General features: G+C 51.4%; 1 protein-coding gene and 1 long non-coding RNA gene across 3 annotated transcripts in view; one reads left to right on the top strand and one right to left on the bottom strand.

Annotated features, from left to right (window-relative positions):
- The window catches only part of WIPI1 (WD repeat domain, phosphoinositide interacting 1), a 106,594-nt gene that overhangs the window by 4,342 nt on the left and 82,170 nt on the right, over positions 1-20,082 (bottom strand). For both annotated transcript variants that reach the window (XM_082271217.1, XM_082271218.1), the window contains exons 5-12: positions 19,737-19,834; positions 19,165-19,257; positions 19,024-19,094; positions 10,376-10,483; positions 4,122-4,283; positions 3,937-4,044; positions 2,564-2,685; positions 2,350-2,450 (exon numbers count right to left, since the gene is read on the bottom strand). In XM_082271217.1, coding sequence (XP_082127343.1) covers positions 2,350-2,450; positions 2,564-2,685; positions 3,937-4,044; positions 4,122-4,283; positions 10,376-10,483; positions 19,024-19,094; positions 19,165-19,257; positions 19,737-19,834 — 863 coding nt within the window. The remainder of the gene's footprint in view (positions 1-2,349; positions 2,451-2,563; positions 2,686-3,936; positions 4,045-4,121; positions 4,284-10,375; positions 10,484-19,023; positions 19,095-19,164; positions 19,258-19,736; positions 19,835-20,082) is intronic.
- LOC309566157 lies at positions 1,341-2,316 on the top strand. The gene is made up of 3 exons (XR_014225854.1): positions 1,341-1,411; positions 1,944-1,981; positions 2,058-2,316. It is a non-coding gene; the product is annotated as an uncharacterized lncRNA (long non-coding RNA).

Here is a 20,082-nt window from a genome sequence, read left to right as displayed (position 1 = left end):
CTGAACACACACAGCCGCAGGTCCTACTTGTGACAGGTGCGGGGTGAGGGGCCCTGAATGCACACTGTTCTGTATACCTGCACCCACACGCCTGTCAGATTAGGACCTGTGGCTGTGTTCATACAGCTGCTGCATTCCCCATAGAGTAACACAGGCTGCCTGCACACAGCTTCAGCCACATGCGGAGTCACACGGTACAGGCCGCAGCACCCATGTGAATGCCCCCCCCCCCCCCCAATTCCTCCTCCCCCACACAAACAGCTTTATTCATCACCTCCATGGATGGAGCAGGAGTTACGTTGTGTCCACTAATCACACATTTAGTGTATTTTGTGCAAAAATATTATTTGATATATTCGGCGGGGAGGGGGAGGAGCTGTCAGGTAGGCTCTATGGGGCTCTAACAGCATCCCTGCATGAAAGGTCACAGCCTCCGTTGGGATGAACCTATGACATCAGAGGTCACAGCCTCCGTTGGGATGAACCCATGACATCAGAGGTCACAGCCACCACTGGGATGAACCTATGACATCAGAGGTCACAGCCACCACTGGGATGAGCCCATGACATCAGAGGTCACAGCCTCCACTGGGATGAACCTATGACATCAGAGGTCACACCTGTCACTGGGATGAACCTATGACATCAGAGGTCACAGCCACCACTGGGATGAGCCTATGACATCAGAGGTCACAGCCACCACTGGGATGAGCCTATGACATCAGAGGTCACAGCCACCACTGGGATGAATCTATGACATCAGAGGTCACACCTGTCACTGGGATGAACCTATGACATCAGAGGTCACAGCCTCCGTTGGGATGAACCCATGACATCAGAGGTCACAGCCACCACTGGGATGAACCTATGACATCAGAGGTCACAGCCACCACTGGGATGAACCTATGACATCAGAGGTCACAGCCTCCTCTGGGATGAGCCTATGACATCAGAGGTCACAGCCACCACTGGGATGAGCCCATGACATCAGAGGTCACAGCCACCACTGGGATGAGCCTATGACATCAGAGGTCACAGCCACCACTGGGATGAACCTATGACATCAGAGGTCACAGCCACCACTGGGATGAATCTATGACATCAGAGGTCACAGCCACCACTGGGATGAGCCTATGACATCAGAGGTCACAGCCACCACTGGGATGAGCCTATGACATCAGAGGTCACAGCCACCACTGGGATGAGCCTATGACATCAGAGGTCACAGCCTCCTCTGGGATGAGCCTATGACATCAGAGGTCACAGCCTCCACTGGGATGAACCTATGACATCAGAGGTCACAGCCACCACTGGGATGAACCTATGACATCAGAGGTCACAGCCTCCTCTGGGATGAGCCTATGACATCAGAGGTCACAGCCACCACTGGGATGAGCCCATGACATCAGAGGTCACAGCCTCCACTGGGATGAACCTATGACATCAGAGGTCACACCTGTCACTGGGATGAACCTATGACATCAGAGGTCACAGCCACCACTGGGATGAGCCTATGACATCAGAGGTCACAGCCACCACTGGGATGAACCTATGACATCAGAGGTCACAGCCACCACTGGGATGAGCCTATGACATCAGAGGTCACAGCCACCACTGGGATGAGCCTATGACATCAGAGGTCACAGCCTCCTCTGGGGTGAGCCTATGACATCAGAGGTCACAGCCTCCACTGGGATGAGCCCATGACATCAGAGGTCACACCTGTCACTGGGATGAACCTATGACATCAGAGGTCACAGCCACCACTGGGATGAGCCTATGACATCAGAGGTCACAGCCACCACTGGGATGAGCCTATGACATCAGAGGTCACAGCCTCCTCTGGGGTGAGCCTATGACATCAGAGGTCACAGCCTCCACTGGGATGAGCCCATGACATCAGAGGTCACACCTGTCACTGGGATGAACCTATGACATCAGAGGTCACAGCCACCACTGGGATGAGCCCATGACATCAGAGGTCACAGCCTCCTCTGGGATGAGCCTATGACATCAGAGCTTGCACCTGTCACTGCGATGAGCCTATGACATCAGAGGTCACCCCCACACACTGCACTCTCACTGACCATGTGACACAGCACTGAGGAGTAAAGAGACAACTAGAAGTGGATAGAGGAGAAAGGAGGCCAGTCCTGGACAGAAGGGACTAATACAAGGCAAGGGTTAGCACCCGGCATTGGCCGTATGACAGAACAGAAATCTCTGTAGATTGTTCTATGGCAGACTGCAAGGCACCTCCAGCACAGTTCTTGGTGTGTAAAGTGCATGGTGCGGTCCAGGATGAGGACCCCTTCCCCCCAACTTCTCTCAGGGACCCTGAATGCTCACAGGAGGAAATTCTCTTTCATCGTCCAGCTGAACCGGTCCAACTGCAAACTCGTGTTCTGGAAGAAGCTCCCCGCGTAGCGCCCCTCCATCTTCTGAGTAACCTGAGGATGGTGCAAGAAAATGTCACATCTATGAAACCCCTCCCCCAGCTTCCCCTTCAGGGGGCGCTCTCACCTGCCCCTCCCCCAGCTTCCCCTTCAGGGGGCGCTCTCACCTGTTACAGCGGAGGAGGAGGGAACTTTACTTGGCCTGGCTACTGTGGCAGCATAAGACGTAGGAGCCGAACTCTCTGCCGATCCATCGCCACCTTTATCTGACTTGGTGCAGTCCAGGAGGCTACGGAGAGAGACCAGAAGAGGACCACTTGTCCTAGTCACAATACATCCCACAGTCCCAGTATAGTACTCCTCGTCACCAGTCCTGGCCCCAGTACAGTCCTCCCCATCATCAGTCCTGGCCCCAGTACAGTCCTCCCCATCATCAGTCCTGGCCCCAGTACAGTCCTCCTCGTCACCAGTCCTGTCCCCAGTACAGTCCTCCTCGTCACCAGTCCTGGCCCCAGTACAGTCCTCCTCGTCACCAGTCCTGGCCCCAGTACTGTCCTCCTCGTCACCAGTCCTGGCCCCAGTACTGTCCTCCTCGTCACCAGTCCTGGCCCCAGTACTGTCCTCCCCAGTATGGTCTCCGTCACCAGTCCTGGCCCCAGTACAGTCCTCCTCGTCACCAGTCCTGGCCCCAGTATAGTCCAGTCCTAACTAGCATGATCTCCGCCACCAGTCTTGGCCTCAGTATAGTCCTCCCCGTCACCAGTCTAGTCCTCCCTAGTATGGTCTCCGTCACCAGTCCTGGCCCCAGTATAATCCTCCCCGTCACCAGTCCTGGCCCCAGTACTGTCCTCCCCAGTATGGTCTCCATCACCAGTCCTGGCCCCAGTATAATCCTCCCCATCACCAGTCCTGGTCTCAGTACTGTCCTCCCCAGTAGTCTCCGTCACCAATCCTGGCCCCAGTATAGTCCTCCCCGTCACCAGTCCAGTCCTCCCTAGTATGGTCTCCGTCACCAGTCCTGGCACCAGTACAGTCCTCCCCAGTATGGTCCCCATCTCCAGTCCTGGCACCAGTACCGTCCACCCCAATATGGTCCCAGTACCGTCCAACCCAGTATGGTCCCAGTACTGTCCAACCCAGTATGGTCCCAGTACCGTCCAACCCAGTATGGTCCCAGTACTGTCCAACCCAGTATGGTCCCAGTACTGTCCAACCCAGTATGGTCCCAGTACTGTCCAACCCAGTATGGTCCCAGTACTGTCCAACCCAGTATGGTCCCAGTACCGTCCACCCCAGTATGGACCTAGTAGCCGCAAGGGAAGCCCTCTCTCTCCATTGGTCTCCAGCACCAGGTACGTGATACCCAGTACGGTTGCATCCCCTCCCCCAGTCCTGGCCCCAGTAGGGCCCCCAGTCCTAGTACGGTTGCGCCCCTTCTCCTGGTCACCAGTCCCAGCATGGTGGCGCCCCTTCTCCTGGTCACCAGTCCCTGCCCCAGTAGGGCCCCCAGTCCCAGAAGTAGTATGGCTCCCCCTCTCACCTGTGTTTCTTGATCAGGACACACTCGCCCCCATCCTGCGGGTCCACATTGTAGATGTAGAGATGGCCACTGGAAGAGGCAACCAGAAGTCGGGGAAGTTTCTGAATACTTGAAGCAGACAGGACAAGTTAATGATTTTCAGCCAATCAGGGAGGGATATTCTTTAGTGTAATAGATGTACTTACGTCACTAAAGTGCAGGTGTTCTTGTGCCCGGAGAAGGTGAGACGCACCGTGGCGAACGCCCGGTCCTGGTTCATCATGTCTGACACCTGAGCTGGGAGGTAGTTGGATGCCGCCATAAACATCTTCCCCATGTAGCCTCCCCAGGAAGACGCTTCATCCAATCTGGGGAGATGAAAACCAATCAGAACTCAAGTTATCTGCCAGAAACCTGAATGGACGCACAGGGGGCGTGGCTAGCGGGGTGTACTTGCTGCATTTATATGGGGTCAGATTCTTCCTCCTGGCTCATTCTATTTCCTGCAGGAAGTTGTCTGACCAATCGCTGTGCTTTGTGGGGGAGGAGCAGTGTGACATGACAGGGCAGATACAGAAGAGAGAAGTTCCGGATGTAGAAAGCCTTTCAGCAACGGACCGAAATCTGCGAGAATATTCCCAGGAAGAGCCGCTGTCCCATCCGGAGCGGAATCCAGCTATTCACAGCTTCAGGGGTATAAGGAGTGGGGGAGGGGGGGGGAGCATTAGCCAATAGACAAGGCCCATTATTATTGATGACTGCATGTGAAACAATGAGCCCATCGGGTCTGAGAGACGGACATGGAGACATGGAATACCATGTATGAAAGGAACAGTAGGTGTGTATGGTGAGATCTATGCAGCCAATGGGGGGAGGCTTTGTAAACAATCATAGGCGATTATCTTTGTTGGGGGCCTTGAGGTTATCTGGGGGTCCCTAAAACACCAAAGCTTGTACCACTGGAAAGGGTCTCCAAAAATGTACAGCCAAAGCCAGAGGCGCAACTCCAACCTTCATCGCCCCGGTGCAAGAAACCATCTAATCACAGGAAGTCACAGCGGCCCTTTACCATGTGATTAGCTGATCACAGGAAGTCACAGCGGCCCTTTACCATGTGATTAGCTGATCACAGGAAGTCACAGCGGCCCTTTACCATGTGATTAGCTGATCACAGGAAGTCACAGCGGCCCTTTACCATGTGATTAGCTGATCACAGGAAGTCACAGCGGCCCTTTACCATGTGATTAGCTGATCACATGTAGAACAGACTTGCCGGTTATGCCAGGAAGATGGTCAGCACATTTACACAATCATCAATGAGTGCAGCCTATCAGTGCCCAGCAATGCCTTCTCAGCAGGGCTCTGAGCTGAGAGGGTCTCTCGCTGATCTGCTCCTCCTCCTCCCGCCCCTCTCCTCCTGAGTGTTCACCACAGCACGGATGGGAGAGGAGAGAGCTGATCTGCTCCTCCTCCTCCCGCCCCTCTCCTCCTGAGTGTTCACCACAGCACGGATGGGAGAGGAGAGAGCTGATCTGCTCCTCCTCCTCCCGCCCCTCTCCTGTGTGTACACCACAGCACGGATGGGAGAGGAGAGAGCCGATCTGCTCCTTCTCCTCCCGCCCCTCTCCTCCTGAGTGTTCACCACAGCACGGATGGGAGAGGAGAGAGCTGATCTGCTCCTTCTCCTCCCACCCCTCTCCTCCTGAGTGTTCACCACAGCACGGATGGGAGAGGAGAGAGCTGATCTGCTCCTTCTCCTCCCCCCCCTCTCCTCCTGAGTGTTCACCACAGCACGGATCGGAGAGGAGAGAGCTGATCTGCTCCTTCTCCTCCCGCCCCTCTCCTCCTGAGTGTTCACCACAGCACGGATGGGAGAGGAGAGAGCTGATCTGCTCCTTCTCCTCCCGCCCCTCTCCTCCTGAGTGTTCACCACAGCACGGATGGGAGAGGAGAGAGCTGATCTGCTCCTTCTCCTCCCGCCCCTCTCCTGTGTGTACACCACAGCACGGATGGGAGAGGAGAGAGCTGATCTGCTCCTTCTCCTCCAGCCCCTCTCCTACTGTGTGTTCACCACAGCACGGATGGGAGAGGAGAGAGCTGATCTGCTCCTTCTCCTCCCGCCCCTCTCCTCCTGAGTGTTCACCACAGCACGGATGGGAGAGGAGAGAGCTGATCTGCTCCTTCTCCTCCCGCCCCTCTCCTGTGTGTACACCACAGCACGGATGGGAGAGGAGAGAGCTGATCTGCTCCTTCTCCTCCAGCCCCTCTCCTACTGTGTGTTCACCACAGCACGGATGGGAGAGGAGAGAGCCGATCTGCTCCTTCTCCTCCCGCCCCTCTCCTCCTGAGTGTTCACCACAGCACGGATGGGAGAGGAGAGAGCCGATCTGCTCCTTCTCCTCCCGCCCCTCTCCTCCTGAGTGTTCACCACAGCACGGATGGGAGAGGAGAGAGCTGATCTGCTCCTCCTCCTCCCGCCCCTCTCCTGTGTGTACACCACAGCACGGATGGGAGAGGAGAGAGCTGATCTGCTCCTTCTCCTCCCACCCCTCTCCTCCTGAGTGTTCACCACAGCACGGATGGGAGAGGAGAGAGCCGATCTGCTCCTTCTCCTCCTGCCCCTCTCCTCCTGAGTGTTCACCACAGCACGGATGGGAGAGGAGAGAGCTGATCTGCTCCTTCTCCTCCCGCCCCTCTCCTCCTGAGTGTTCACCACAGCACGGATGGGAGAGGAGAGAGCTGATCTGCTCCTTCTCCTCCCGCCCCTCTCCTCCTGAGTGTTCACCACAGCACGGATGGGAGAGGAGAGAGCTGATCTGCTCCTTCTCCTCCCGCCCCTCTCCTGTGTGTACACCACAGCACGGATGGGAGAGGAGAGAGCTGATCTGCTCCTTCTCCTCCCGCCCCTCTCCTGTGTGTACACCACAGCACGGATGGGAGAGGAGAGAGCTGATCTGCTCCTTCTCCTCCAGCCCCTCTCCTACTGTGTGTTCACCACAGCACGGATGGGAGAGGAGAGAGCTGATCTGCTCCTTCTCCTCCCGCCCCTCTCCTCCTGAGTGTTCACCACAGCACGGATGGGAGAGGAGAGAGCCGATCTGCTCCTTCTCCTCCCGCCCCTCTCCTCCTGAGTGTTCACCACAGCACGGATGGGAGAGGAGAGAGCCGATCTGCTCCTTCTCCTCCCGCCCCTCTCCTCCTGAGTGTTCACCACAGCACGGATGGGAGAGGAGAGAGCTGATCTGCTCCTCCTCCTCCCGCCCCTCTCCTGTGTGTACACCACAGCACGGATGGGAGAGGAGAGAGCTGATCTGCTCCTTCTCCTCCCACCCCTCTCCTCCTGAGTGTTCACCACAGCACGGATGGGAGAGGAGAGAGCCGATCTGCTCCTTCTCCTCCTGCCCCTCTCCTCCTGAGTGTTCACCACAGCACGGATGGGAGAGGAGAGAGCTGATCTGCTCCTTCTCCTCCCGCCCCTCTCCTCCTGAGTGTTCACCACAGCACGGATGGGAGAGGAGAGAGCTGATCTGCTCCTTCTCCTCCCGCCCCTCTCCTGTGTGTACACCACAGCACGGATGGGAGAGGAGAGAGCTGATCTGCTCCTTCTCCTCCCGCCCCTCTCCTACTGTGTGTGCACTGCAGCCCTGATGGGAGAGGAGAGAGCTGATCTGCCCCTTCTCCTCCCGCCCCTCTCCTCCTGTGTGCACACCGCAGCACAGATGGGAGAAGAGAGCTGATCTGCTCCTTCTCCTGTCCCTCTCCTCCTATGTGTGCACCGCAGCACGGATGGGAGAGGAGAGAGACCATCTGCCCCTTCTCCTCCTGCCCCTCTCCTCCTGTGTGTACACTTCAGCATGGATGGGAGAGGAGAGAGACGATCTGCCCCTTCTCCTCTCACTCCTCTCCTGTGTGTACACCACAGCACGGATGGGAGAGAGCTGATTTGCTCCTTCTCCTCCCACCCCTCTCCTCCTGTGTGTACACTGTGGCATGGATGGGAGAGAAGAGAGCCGATCTGCCCCTTCTCCTCCCGCCCCTCTCCTCCTGTGGGTACACCGCAGCCCTGATGGGAGAGGAGAGAGACGATCTGCCCCTTCTCCTCCTGCCCCTCTCCTCCTGTGTGCACTGCAGCACAGATGGTAGAAGAGAGAGCCGATCTGCTCCTTCTCCTGCCCCTCTCCTCCTGTATGTACACCGCAGGACGTGTGAAGTCCAGTAGCTGAAAGAAAAAATTCACACATCATGCAGTGTACATACAGGAGGAGAGGGGCAGAAGGAGCAGATCGTCTCTCTCCTCTCCCATCCATACACACAGGAGGAGGGGGGGAGGGGGGGGACAGATCAGCTCTCTCCTCTCATTTATGTCCTGGTGTACACAAAGGAGGAAAAAGGGGCAGGAGGAGAAGGGGCAGATTGTCTATCTCCTATCCATGCCGGCGTGTACACACAGGAGGAGAGGGGCAGGAGGAGAAGGGGCAGATTGGCTCTCTCCTATCCATGCCGGGGTGTACACACAGGAGGAGAGGGGCAGGAGGAGAAATGGCAGATTGGCTTTCTCCTCTCCCATCCGTGTGAGGGAGGGGGAACTGTCAGTGCAGGCTCTGGGCTGTATGAAAGATGCTCTCAGCTCAAAGCACTGAATACAGAAACCCTGCTGCCCTCCCCGCCGACAATGGTGGAATGCCAGGGCCTGGTTCCAAGTGCGACCTTTGCGACCCTGGTAGTTCCGCCACTGGACAAAGCATTATCAATCCACTGTATTGTACACAAAAAAAAACCATACAAACCTTTTGGTTTTAGAATTGTATTATTTCAATGTTTGTATGCTTTGTGTACAATAAAGTGGATTAATATAATGCTTTGGCTATAAATTGTTGAGTCCACAAACTAGCGTTACAAGCTTTAGTGTTTTAGGCTTCCAACATTCCAGGAAAGAATGTGAAATGGTTAGAAAGGGAGCAATCATAGAAAAACACATCCAATACATAGAGGGGGGGATAGGAGACTGACGGAATAACATCCGCAGTGTGTATGTGGGCTTCCGTCAGTATACCGCTTCCTATAGTATTGACCATAGATATCAGATATTGTAGCTGCCCTACCTACAAGACTAGAAAAGAATAGCTTGTATGAGATGCACACCTAGACAATGTTATAATTAACATGCTAATTAACTCAGCACCTAAACCAGCCTGGATGCCCAACAAGGCTAAAACAAAGTACAATACACATTATCCTAAGTATAAACACAGACAATAGCAGGAGACCCCAGTAGCAGGCTGTATAGCTCTGACCTACAATAGTCTATGAGGCAAAGCTCATACAATGTTCCATCCTTCTGATAGAGTGGAATTAATGCAGCCTAGATTTCTTGATGGATATTGTTGATAAATATCACTGTCCCATTTGAAGTAATCAAAACCATATTTTCAGTGTCCATTAAGTAGTTGTCCATTTTCTTGGTCACCCTGTGCCCCTATTAGACACAGGGTGACTTACACATAAGAGGGACCTGGGGAGCTGAGACACGGATTGCTGAACCTCTCTAAGGTAAGCTGGGTTCCACAGGCCCCCCAACCAAAGTGACTCCCGTCAGAGACGTCCTTGAAGATACATCATTGGGGGGCGGGGAGGACAGGGGGCCACCAGTGGCGGCTTTCTAATGTTCAGCTTTTACTGATATCAGAGGAACAGGACTCTGCAGGTACTACAGCCAGTGTGACTCCATGCAATGGTGGGAATAGCAAACATTTACATAGCGGCAAGAAAAAAAGGAAAATTAAATTTGCATATTAAGAGACCTGACCCCAACCATTCTCCATCAATGTAACCCGAACTCATCAGAGGCAGTGTGGGGGTGTAAATAGGTGACAGCAGCTCCTGAAGGGCAATGGTCCTCTTTAACACTGTTTATTTGCATTTGTAGAAGGTGAAGGAAGGAATTGTCCTTTTACAGCTGCTAAATACATCAGAAAGTGGGTTCAGCTTGTCCCTCCATGACAGAAAACACAGGGGAACGCCAACAGTGTCCCCCGCAAGAGTTTGCAGTACAGATGGGCATTGGGGTGGGGGGGGTCACTCACCCCTCCTGGTCTGGTGGCAGAGAATCCTCTGCCGGCAAGGTCTCTTTAGCTCTAATCCGGCTGCTGCGGCTTGGCTAGGAGGAGGTTGGCTCTATCTTGGGCCTTGCATTCTGCTCCAATCGAGTCCTCCTTTATCTCTTGGTCACACCGGCATGGTGGATTAGAGCCAGGATAGGACTGCATGTGGCTAGTCGTGGCAAGAATAGAAATGCCGGAGAGCCCTGTGGGATGGGCACACAGGATCAAAGAGTGGAAGCTCCATGCCAGGGCAGGCTACGCCCACCACTGTGACATCACAACCTGTTATTTCCCAAACCAGCTGAATGCAGCATTGGTAATAGAGAACACGCCCAGGGTTGGGGGGGGGGGTTACTCACCGCTCCAGGGGAGCCTCCAGGCGGAAGATGTGCACGGTCTCCGTGTTGCTGGAAACGCACAGGAACTGGCAGTCTGTACTGAATACCAGAGAGTTTATAGAGACGTACCTGGAAGACAATCACCAGCAATGACCAATCACAAGACTCCATCCTAACCTGAAAAGCAGGAACTGCCATCCTTCTGGCTGACAGTGAAAGCAGAGACCTGATGAGTCATCCTCTTCAGAGGGCGCCACCTAACAAAAGAAGCTGCAGGGGGGCAATCTGGAGAGGCACCTCAAAAAGTACAAGTGGAGGCAGCAGAGGTATAAAATGTGGCTGCAGTAGTGGCAGTGTAGGCGGAGTATAGTAGAAGAGGGTGGAGCAGTGGCAGTGTAGGCAGAATATAGAAGAAGGGGGTGGAGCAGAGGCAGTGTATGCAGAGTATAGTAGAAGGGAGTGGAGTAGTGGCAGTGTAGGCGGAGTATAGTAGAAGGGGGTGGAGCAGTGGCAGTGTAGGCAGAATATAGAAGAAGGGGGTGGAGCAGTGGCAGTGTAGGCGGAGTATAGTAGAAAGGGTGGGGTAGTGGCAGTGTAGGCAGAAAATAGTAGAAGGGTGTGGAGCAGTGGCAGTGTAGGCGGAGTATAGTAGAAGGGGGTGGAGCAGTGGCAGTGTAGGCGGGGTATAGTAGAAAGGGGTGGAGAAGTGGCAGTGTAGGCGGAGTATAGTAGAAGGGGGTGGAGCAGTGGCAGTGTAGGCGGGGTATAGTAGAAAGGGGTGGAGAAGTGGCAGTGTAGGCGGAGTATAGTAGAAGGGGGTGGAGCAGTGGCAGTGTAGGCGGAGTATAGTAGAAGGGGGTGGAGCAGTGGCAGTGTAGGCGGGGTATAGTAGAAGGGGGTGGAGCAGTGGCAGTGTAGGCGGAGTATAGTAGAAGGGGGTGGAGCAGTGGCAATGCAGGCGGAGTATAGTAGAAGGGTGTGGAGTAGTGGCAGTGTAGGCAGAGTAAAGTAGAAGGGACGGAGCAGTGGCAGTGTAGGTGGAGTATGGTAGAAGGGGTGGAGCAGTTTAGGCAAAGTATAGTAGAAGGGTGTGGAGCAGTGGCAGTGTAGGCGGAGTATAGTAGAAGGGGGTGGAGCAGTGGCAGTGTAGGCGGGGTATAGTAGAAGGGGGTGGAGCAGTGGCAGTGTAGGCGGAGTATGGTAGAAGGGGTGGAGCAGTTTAGGCAAAGTATAGTAGAAGGGGGTGGAGCAGTGGCAGCGTAGGAGGAGAACAGTAGAAGGGAGTGGAGCAGTGGCAGTGTAGGCAGAGTAAAGAAGAAGGGGTGGCGTAGTGGCAGTGTAGGCGGAGCATGGTAGAAGGGGTGGAGCAGTTTAGGCAAAGTATAGTAGAAGGGGTGGAGCAGTGGCAGCGTAGGAGGAGAACAGTAGAAGGGAGTGGAGCAGTGGCAGTGTAGGCAGAGTAAAGAAGAAGGGGTGGCGTAGTGGCAGTGTAGGCGGAGCATGGTAGAAGAGGTGGAGCAGTTTAGGCAAAGTATAGTAGAAGGGGTGGAGCAGTGGCAGCGTAGGAGGAGTACAGTAGAAGGGAGTGGAGCAGTGGCAGTGTAGGCAGAGTAAAGAGGAAAGAGTGGTGTAGTGGCAGTGTAGGCGGAGTAAAGAAGGGGTAGGGTAGTGGCAGTGTAGGCGGAGTATAGTAGAAGGGGTGGAGCAGTGGCAGTGTAGGCGGAGTAAAGAAGGGGTGGGGTAGTGGCAGTGTAGGCGGAGTAAAGAAGGGGTGGGGTAGTGGCAGTGTAGGTGGAGTATAATAGAAGGGGGTTGAGCAGTGGCAGTGTAGGAGGAGTATAGTAGAAAGGGTGGAGCAGTATCGGTGTAGGCGGAGTATAGCAGAAGGGGTGGAACAGTGGCAGTGTAGGCGGAGTATAGCAGAAGGGGTGGAGCAGTTGCAGTGTAGGCAGAGTACAGTGGAAGAGAGTGGAGCAGTGGCAGTGTAGGCGGAGTACAGTAGAAGGGTGGGGTAGTGGCAGTGGCAGTGTAGGTGGAGTATAATAGAAGGGGGTGGAGCAGTGGCAGTGTAGGCGGAGTATAGTAGAAGGGGTGGAGCCGTGGCAGTGTAGGTGGAATATAATAGAAGGGGGTGGAGAAGTGGCAGTGTAGGCAGAGTAAAGAAGAAGGGGTGGAGCCGTGGCAGTGTAGGTGGAGTGTAATAGAAGGGGGTTGAGCAGTGGCAGTGAAGGAGGAGTATAGTAGAAAGGGTGGAGCAGTGTCGGTGTAGGCGGAGTATAGTGAAAAAATAAAGGTGCGCTGATAAACGTGCGTAAAGCTGCTACCAAGATATATATGTGATATAAATGTAAAGAAAGGTTGGTGCGCTAAACTTAAATTCCACAAATATATAAACAATGCATACAAATGTAAATATGGTGAAAAAATCAAAAGTCCATTCTCTTGTGACAACGTGCAAATGAATAAACTTTGAAGTGACTTGAAACGAATTGTGATTCCTGTAACTCGATAAATTGTGTATGACCACCACGTGAAACGATCCCCACCACCGACAAGCTGTTCTTCTTACCAGATAGACAGATATATACGTGAGTTGATTAGTAATACAGCTACTCACTCCCCATGCAGCTTCACCCAAGGTGTGTGTGTAAGCCGCTTACCAGATATCAATGTGGTTGAGCATGGGAATAAACATCTCATCTCTTCAGAATCGAGGCTGTCTGTTGGTGTGGCGATCCCAATACAAAGTATAGTGTCTCCTTGTGACTCCGCAACGGATATGTAAAGAATGCAAGAGGACCAAATAGTGCATTACCCCCAATTTATTTAAGAAATAAAAGCAATTGCACTTACATGTCTCTGAGTATTCACAGGCATAAACGTTGGAACGTTGAATGGATACAGGAACGCTCCCGTGTCCGGCTGCAGCAACGGACGATCGGGATGACGTGAGTGACGGCGCGACACGCCTCCTCTCTGACGCGTTTCCTCTTACGAGACTTCCACCGAGATAGGAGGGACGTGCGCGCCGTCACGCTCGTCAATATATACCTCCTAGATTGAATGACCACTTCCGGTGTCCGCAAATAGCACACAGGAAGTGTTTACATCCGACGTAACTATCGGTAGGAATTTAGAATTAAAACTGTGGGAGTGTTGAATAAAACTCTTTATTAATGTGTTTAAAATCACTAGAGGTTAATTCTTATCCACCCATTTTGCTGATTAGTGTAATAATGAACCGTACTAATATTTACTTCCGGTCCCATCTGTTTAATGCATACCAAGCTCCGGACACCGGAAATAACATTCCTAGGCGCTATTCCGTGGGGACATATCAATATACCACACATATATGTTATATCGATTACAATTACATATCCAGCTGGGTCCGCATACACCAACAATACATTATGGGTATATTTAGGTGAAAACTTATTTTAAAAAATATAAAAATATTTAAAATTATAAAAATTCTAAAACTTTAAAAGAATTTAAAAAAAAAAAAAAAAAAATTATTTTTCAAAATAGTTGTTAAGATGACATTTTGGAATTAAGGAAAGAAAAAATACTTTAGCTGTTGTTTATATGAGCATTGATGTCCCACTCTACATTTAACCCCAAAGGTCGATAACATCTAAGCTCATATATCCAGAAGGTTTCCCTTCTGGATATTGACCTCTTGAGGTTACTTCCCCTCCAATGGGGTACATATTTCTCAATCACTGTGATCTGCAGATTTTTGGGATTCTTTTTATGACATTTGCTAAAATGTAGAGAAACACTGTGTCCTATAAAACCCGTCTTTATATTTGACAAATGCTCCCCAATGCGAATGCTGGCTGTTCGAATGGTGCGTCCCACATACTGGAAACCACACCCGCATTGTAGGAGGTATATTACCCCTTTAGTGTGACATGAAATAAATTCCTTGATTTGGTATTCCTTCCCTGTGTTGCTGGAACTGAACTTAGAAGTTCTTTTTGTTTTTGCTCCTTTGCAAATCTTGCAGTTTCTACAGGGAAAATACCCTTTCATGTCAGGAAAAATTCTTGGGGCGACAGGTTTTTGTACTGGATTAGGGGCTATGATGTCTTTGAGGTTTCTTGTTTTTCTATAAATCATGTTGGGTCTTTCAGGGAGATGGGGACCCAGAACTTTATCTCCCTGAAGTATACCCCAGTGTTTCCGAAACGTGTGATTGAGCCACCTATAATTGTTTGAAAATTGTGTGACAAAGGCGAACTCAAATTTGAATCCACTATTAGTAGGTATATTATGATCTTTTGTCACACAATTTTCAAACAATTATAGGTGGCTCAATCACACGTTTCGGAAACACTGGGGTATACTTCAGGGAGATAAAGTTCTGGGTCCCCATCTCCCTGAAAGACCCAACATGATTTATAGAAAAACAAGAAACCTCAAAGACATCATAGCCCCTAATCCAGTACAAAAACCTGTCGCCCCAAGAATTTTTCCTGACATGAAAGGGTATTTTCCCTGTAGAAACTGCAAGATTTGCAAAGGAGCAAAAACAAAAAGAACTTCTAAGTTCAGTTCCAGCAACACAGGGAAGGAATACCAAATCAAGGAATTTATTTCATGTCACACTAAAGGGGTAATATACCTCCTACAATGCGGGTGTGGTTTCCAGTATGTGGGACGCACCATTCGAACAGCCAGCATTCGCATTGGGGAGCATTTGTCAAATATAAAGACGGGTTTTATAGGACACAGTGTTTCTCTACATTTTAGCAAATGTCATAAAAAGAATCCCAAAAATCTGCAGATCACAGTGATTGAGAAATATGTACCCCATTGGAGGGGAAGTAACCTCAAGAGGTCAATATCCAGAAGGGAAACCTTCTGGATATATGAGCTTAGATGTTATCGACCTTTGGGGTTAAATGTAGAGTGGGACATCAATGCTCATATAAACAACAGCTAAAGTATTTTTTCTTTCCTTAATTCCAAAATGTCATCTTAACAACTATTTTGAAAAATAATTTTTTTTTTTTTTTTTTAAATTCTTTTAAAGTTTTAGAATTTTTATAATTTTAAATATTTTTATATTTTTTAAAATAAGTTTTCACCTAAATATACCCATAATGTATTGTTGGTGTATGCGGACCCAGCTGGATATGTAATTGTAATCGATATAACATATATGTGTGGTATATTGATATGTCCCCACGGAATAGCGCCTAGGAATGTTATTTCCGGTGTCCGGAGCTTGGTATGCATTAAACAGATGGGACCGGAAGTAAATATTAGTACGGTTCATTATTACACTAATCAGCAAAATGGGTGGATAAGAATTAACCTCTAGTGATTTTAAACACATTAATAAAGAGTTTTATTCAACACTCCCACAGTTTTAATTCTAAATTCCTACCGATAGTTACGTCGGATGTAAACACTTCCTGTGTGCTATTTGCGGACACCGGAAGTGGTCATTCAATCTAGGAGGTATATATTGACGAGCGTGACGGCGCGCACGTCCCTCCTATCTCGGTGGAAGTCTCGTAAGAGGAAACGCGTCAGAGAGGAGGCGTGTCGCGCCGTCACTCACGTCATCCCGATCGTCCGTTGCTGCAGCCGGACACGGGAGCGTTCCTGTATCCATTCAACGTTCCAACGTTTATGCCTGTGAATACTCAGAGACATGTAAGTGCAATTGCTTTTATTTCTTAAATAAATTGGGGGTAATGCACTATTTGGTCCTCTTGCATTCTTTACATATCCGTTGCGGAGTCACAAGGAGACACTATACTTTGTATTGGGATCGCCACACCAACAGACAGCCTCGATTCTGAAGAGAGGAGATTGTATTCCCATGCTCAACCATATTGATATCTGGTAAGCGGCTTACACACACACCTTGGGTGAAGCTGCATGGGGAGTGAGTAGCTGTATTACTAATCAACTCACGTATATATCTGTCTATCTGGTAAGAAGAACAGCTTGTCGGTGGTGGGGATCGTTTCACGTGGTGGTCATACACAATTTATCGAGTTACAGGAATCACAATTCGTTTCAAGTCACTTCAAAGTTTATTCATTTGCACGTTGTCACAAGAGAATGGACTTTTGATTTTTTCACCATATTTACATTTGTATGCATTGTTTATATATTTGTGGAATTTAAGTTTAGGCGGAGTATAGCAGAAGGGGTGGAACAGTGGCAGTGTAGGCGGAGTATAGCAAGAGGGGTGGAACAGTGGCAGTGTAGGCGGGGTATAATAGAAGGGGTGGAGCAATGGCAGTGTAGGTTGAATATAATAGAAGGAGGTGGAGCATTTGCAGTGTAGGCGGAGTATAATAGAAGGGGCTGGTGCAGTGGCAGTGTAGGTGGAGTATAATAGAAGGGGGGTGGTGCAGTTGCAGTGTAAGTGGAGTATAATAGAAGGGGGTGGAGCAGTGGCAGTGTAGGCGGAGTATAGTAGAAGGGGTGGAGAAGTGGCAGTGTAGGTGGAGTATAGTAGAAGGGGTGGAGCAGTGGCAGTGTAGGCGGAGTAAAGAAGAAGGGGTGGCGTAGTGGCAGTGTAGGCGGAGTATAATAGAAGGGGGTGGAGCAGTGGCAGTGTAGGTGGAGTATAGTAGAAGGGTGGGGTAGTGGCAGTGTAGGCGGAGTATAGTAGAAGGGGGTGGAGCAGTGGCAGTGTAGGCGGAGTATAGTAGAAGGGGTGGCGTAGTGGCAGTGTAGGTGGAGTATAGTAGAAGGGGGTGGAGCAGTGGCAGTGTAGGCGGAGTATAGTAGAAGGGGTGGCGTAGTGGCAGTGTAGGTGGAGTATAATAGAAGGGGGTGGAGCAGTGGCAGTGTAGGTGGAGTATAGTAGAAGGGTGGGGTAGTGGCAGTGTAGGCAGAGTGTAGTAGAAGGGGGTGGAGCAGTGGCAGTGTAGGCGGAGTATAGTAGAAGGGGTGGCGTAGTGGCAGTGTAGGTGGAGTATAGTAGAAGGGGTGGAGCAGTGACAGTGTAGGCGGAGTATAGTAGAAGGGGTGGAGCAGTGGCAGTGTAGGCGGAGTATAGTAGAAGGGGTGGCGTAGTGGCAGTGTAGGTGGAGTATAGTAGAAGGGGTGGAGCAGTGGCAGTGTAGGCGGAGTATAGTAGAAGGGGTGGAGCAGTGGCAGTGTAGGCGGAGTATAGTAGAAGGGGTGGCGTAGTGGCAGTGTAGGTGGAGTATAGTAGAAGGGGTGAGGTAGTGGCAGTGTAGGTGGAGTATAGTAGAAGGGGTGGAGCAGTGGCAGTGTAGGCGGAGTATAGTAGAAGGGGTGGCGTAGTGGCAGTGTAGGTGGAGTATAATAGAAGGGGGTGGGGTAGTGGCAGTGTAGGTGGAGTATAGTAGAAGGGGTGGAGCAGTGGCAGTGTAGGTGGAGTATAATAGAAGGGGGTGGAGCAGTGGCAGTGTAGGCGGAGTATAGTAGAAGGGGTGGCGTAGTGGCAGTGTAGGCGGAGTATAGTAGAAGGGGTGAAGCAGTGGCAGTGTAGGCGGAGTATAGTAGAAGGGGTGGAGCAGTGGCAGTGTAGGCGGAGTATAATAGAAGGGGGTGGGGTAGTGGCAGTGTAGGTGGAGTATAGTAGAAGGGGGTGGAGCAGTGGCAGTGTGGTTGGAGTATAATAGAAGGGGTGGGGCAGTGGCAGTGTAGGTGGAGTATAATAGAAGGGGGTGGGGTAGTGGCAGTGTAGGTGGAGTATAGTAGAAGGGGGTGGAGCAGTGGCAGTGTAGGCAGAGTATAGTAGAAGGGGTGGAGCAGTGGCAGTGTAGGCGGAGTATAATAGAAGGGGGTGGGGTAGTGGCAGTGTAGGCGGAGTATAGTAGAAGGGGGTGGAGCAGTGGCAGTGTAGGCAGAGTATAGTAGAAGGGGTGGAGCAGTGGCAGTGTAGGTGGAGTATAATAGAAGGGGGTGGGGTAGTGGCAGTGTAGGTGGAGTATAGTAGAAGGGGTGAGGTAGTGGCAGTGTAGGCGGAGTATAGTAGAAGGGGGTGGAGCAGTGGCAGTGTAGGTGGAGTATAATAGAAGGGGGTGGGGTAGTGGCAGTGTAGGCGGAGTATAGTAGAAGGGGTGAGGTAGTGGCAGTGTAGGCGGAGTATAGTAGAAGGGGGTGGAGCAGTGGCAGTGTAGGCAGAGTATAGTAGAAGGGGTGGAGCAGTGGCAGTGTAGGCGGAGTATAGTAGAAGGGGTGGAGCAGTGGCAGTGTAGGTGGAGTATAATAGAAGGGGGTGGAGCAGTGGCAGTGTAGGCGGAGTATAGTAGAAGGGGTGGCGTAGTGGCAGTGTAGGCGGAGTATAGTAGAAGGGGTGGAGCAGTGGCAGTGTAGGCGGAGTATAGTAGAAGGGGTGGAGCAGTGGCAGTGTAGGCGGAGTATAGTAGAAGGGGTGGAGCAGTGGCAGTGTAGGCGGAGTATAGTAGAAGGGGTGGCGTAGTGGCAGTGTAGGCGGAGTATAGTAGAAGGGGGTGGAGCAGTGGCAGTGTAGGCGGAGTATAGTAGAAGGGGTGGCGTAGTGGCAGTGTAGGTGGAGTATAGTAGAAGGGGTGAAGCAGTGGCAGTGTAGGCGGAGTATAGTAGAAGGGGTGGAGCAGTGGCAGTGTAGGCGGAGTATAGTAGAAGGGGGTGGAGCAGTGGCAGTGTAGGCGGAGTATAGTAGAAGGGGGTGGCGTTCTGACCTCTTCATTCCCCTGCGGAATTCATACAGTCTCTGCCCCTCTGGGATGGAGAAGACACGGATCACCGTCCCCTGTAGGGAAGAAGCGGGTCAGTTGTGTCAGTTGTGGGCGGAGAAAGGATGCACAGAGCACTGGACTCACTTTTTCAGAGGCGCTGGCCAGTTTGGTCCCTGTAGGACTGAAGGCAATGGCGGCCAGCGGGCTGTCATGAGCTGGAATGGAGCATTCAGTTTTCTGAAGGAAAAGAAGGGAGGAGTTTAATAATATTCCAAAACTTTATTCAATTCCACCTCTATGACCTCATCAGTGATGTCATCATTGGGTAAGGAAAGGCTGTGGGGTGGAGTCACAGCGAGCATTTCCTGGAAGGTGACGGGGGGGGGGGGGTGAGGGGTGGGCCTGGAGAGAAGATTTAAGATGACCACACAGTAATAGATTTGGGAACGAATGTTCTCGGTACGTTTGATGATTGGACGAATGTGGAGTAAATGATATTCAATCCTTCCATTCCACCCCATCGGTGATTAGAAAATTGAACGAAAGTTTTTAAACCCAAAAGAATTGAAAAGGGAAAATTCTAGCAGTGTAAGGCCAGCTGGGTTTTGTGAGTTTTAGTCATATAGACCCATCTATACTGGTTTCCCCCCATTAGATTGTAAGCTCCATGGGACAAGAACTCCATCACCCTCTGATAGCCTGGTCACATGACTCACCAGCATGTTGGCGTCGTACACAACGATCTCCCCCGCGGAGGAGCTGCCAGGATATGCCAGGAAGGAGTTGGAATGATTTATAGAAAGAGCGCAGAGACCTGCAAAGAGGAGAGAGTTCATTAGTCACAGCGCCGCCCTGCTGGAGAACACAAGAATCACAGCCCTGACATCTGCCTGTCTGTGGGGCTCCCACTCATCATACTCTTCTCATCCGCTAACTGCACAGCAGATCCCCCTAAAAATCGACATCCGTGACGTACCATCGCCCTACCAGTGCAGAATCCTGGAGGTTCTCAACCTCAGAGCACAGCACAGTACAGGACAGGGGGGGGGGGGTGCCACTCAC

The sequence above is a fragment of the Pelophylax lessonae genome (assembly GCF_965119305.1).
Source record: "Pelophylax lessonae genome assembly, chromosome: 11".
NCBI lineage: Eukaryota > Metazoa > Chordata > Amphibia > Anura > Ranidae > Pelophylax > Pelophylax lessonae.
Note: the sequence above shows the minus strand (reverse complement) of the source record. Positions and strands in the feature narration are given on the sequence as shown.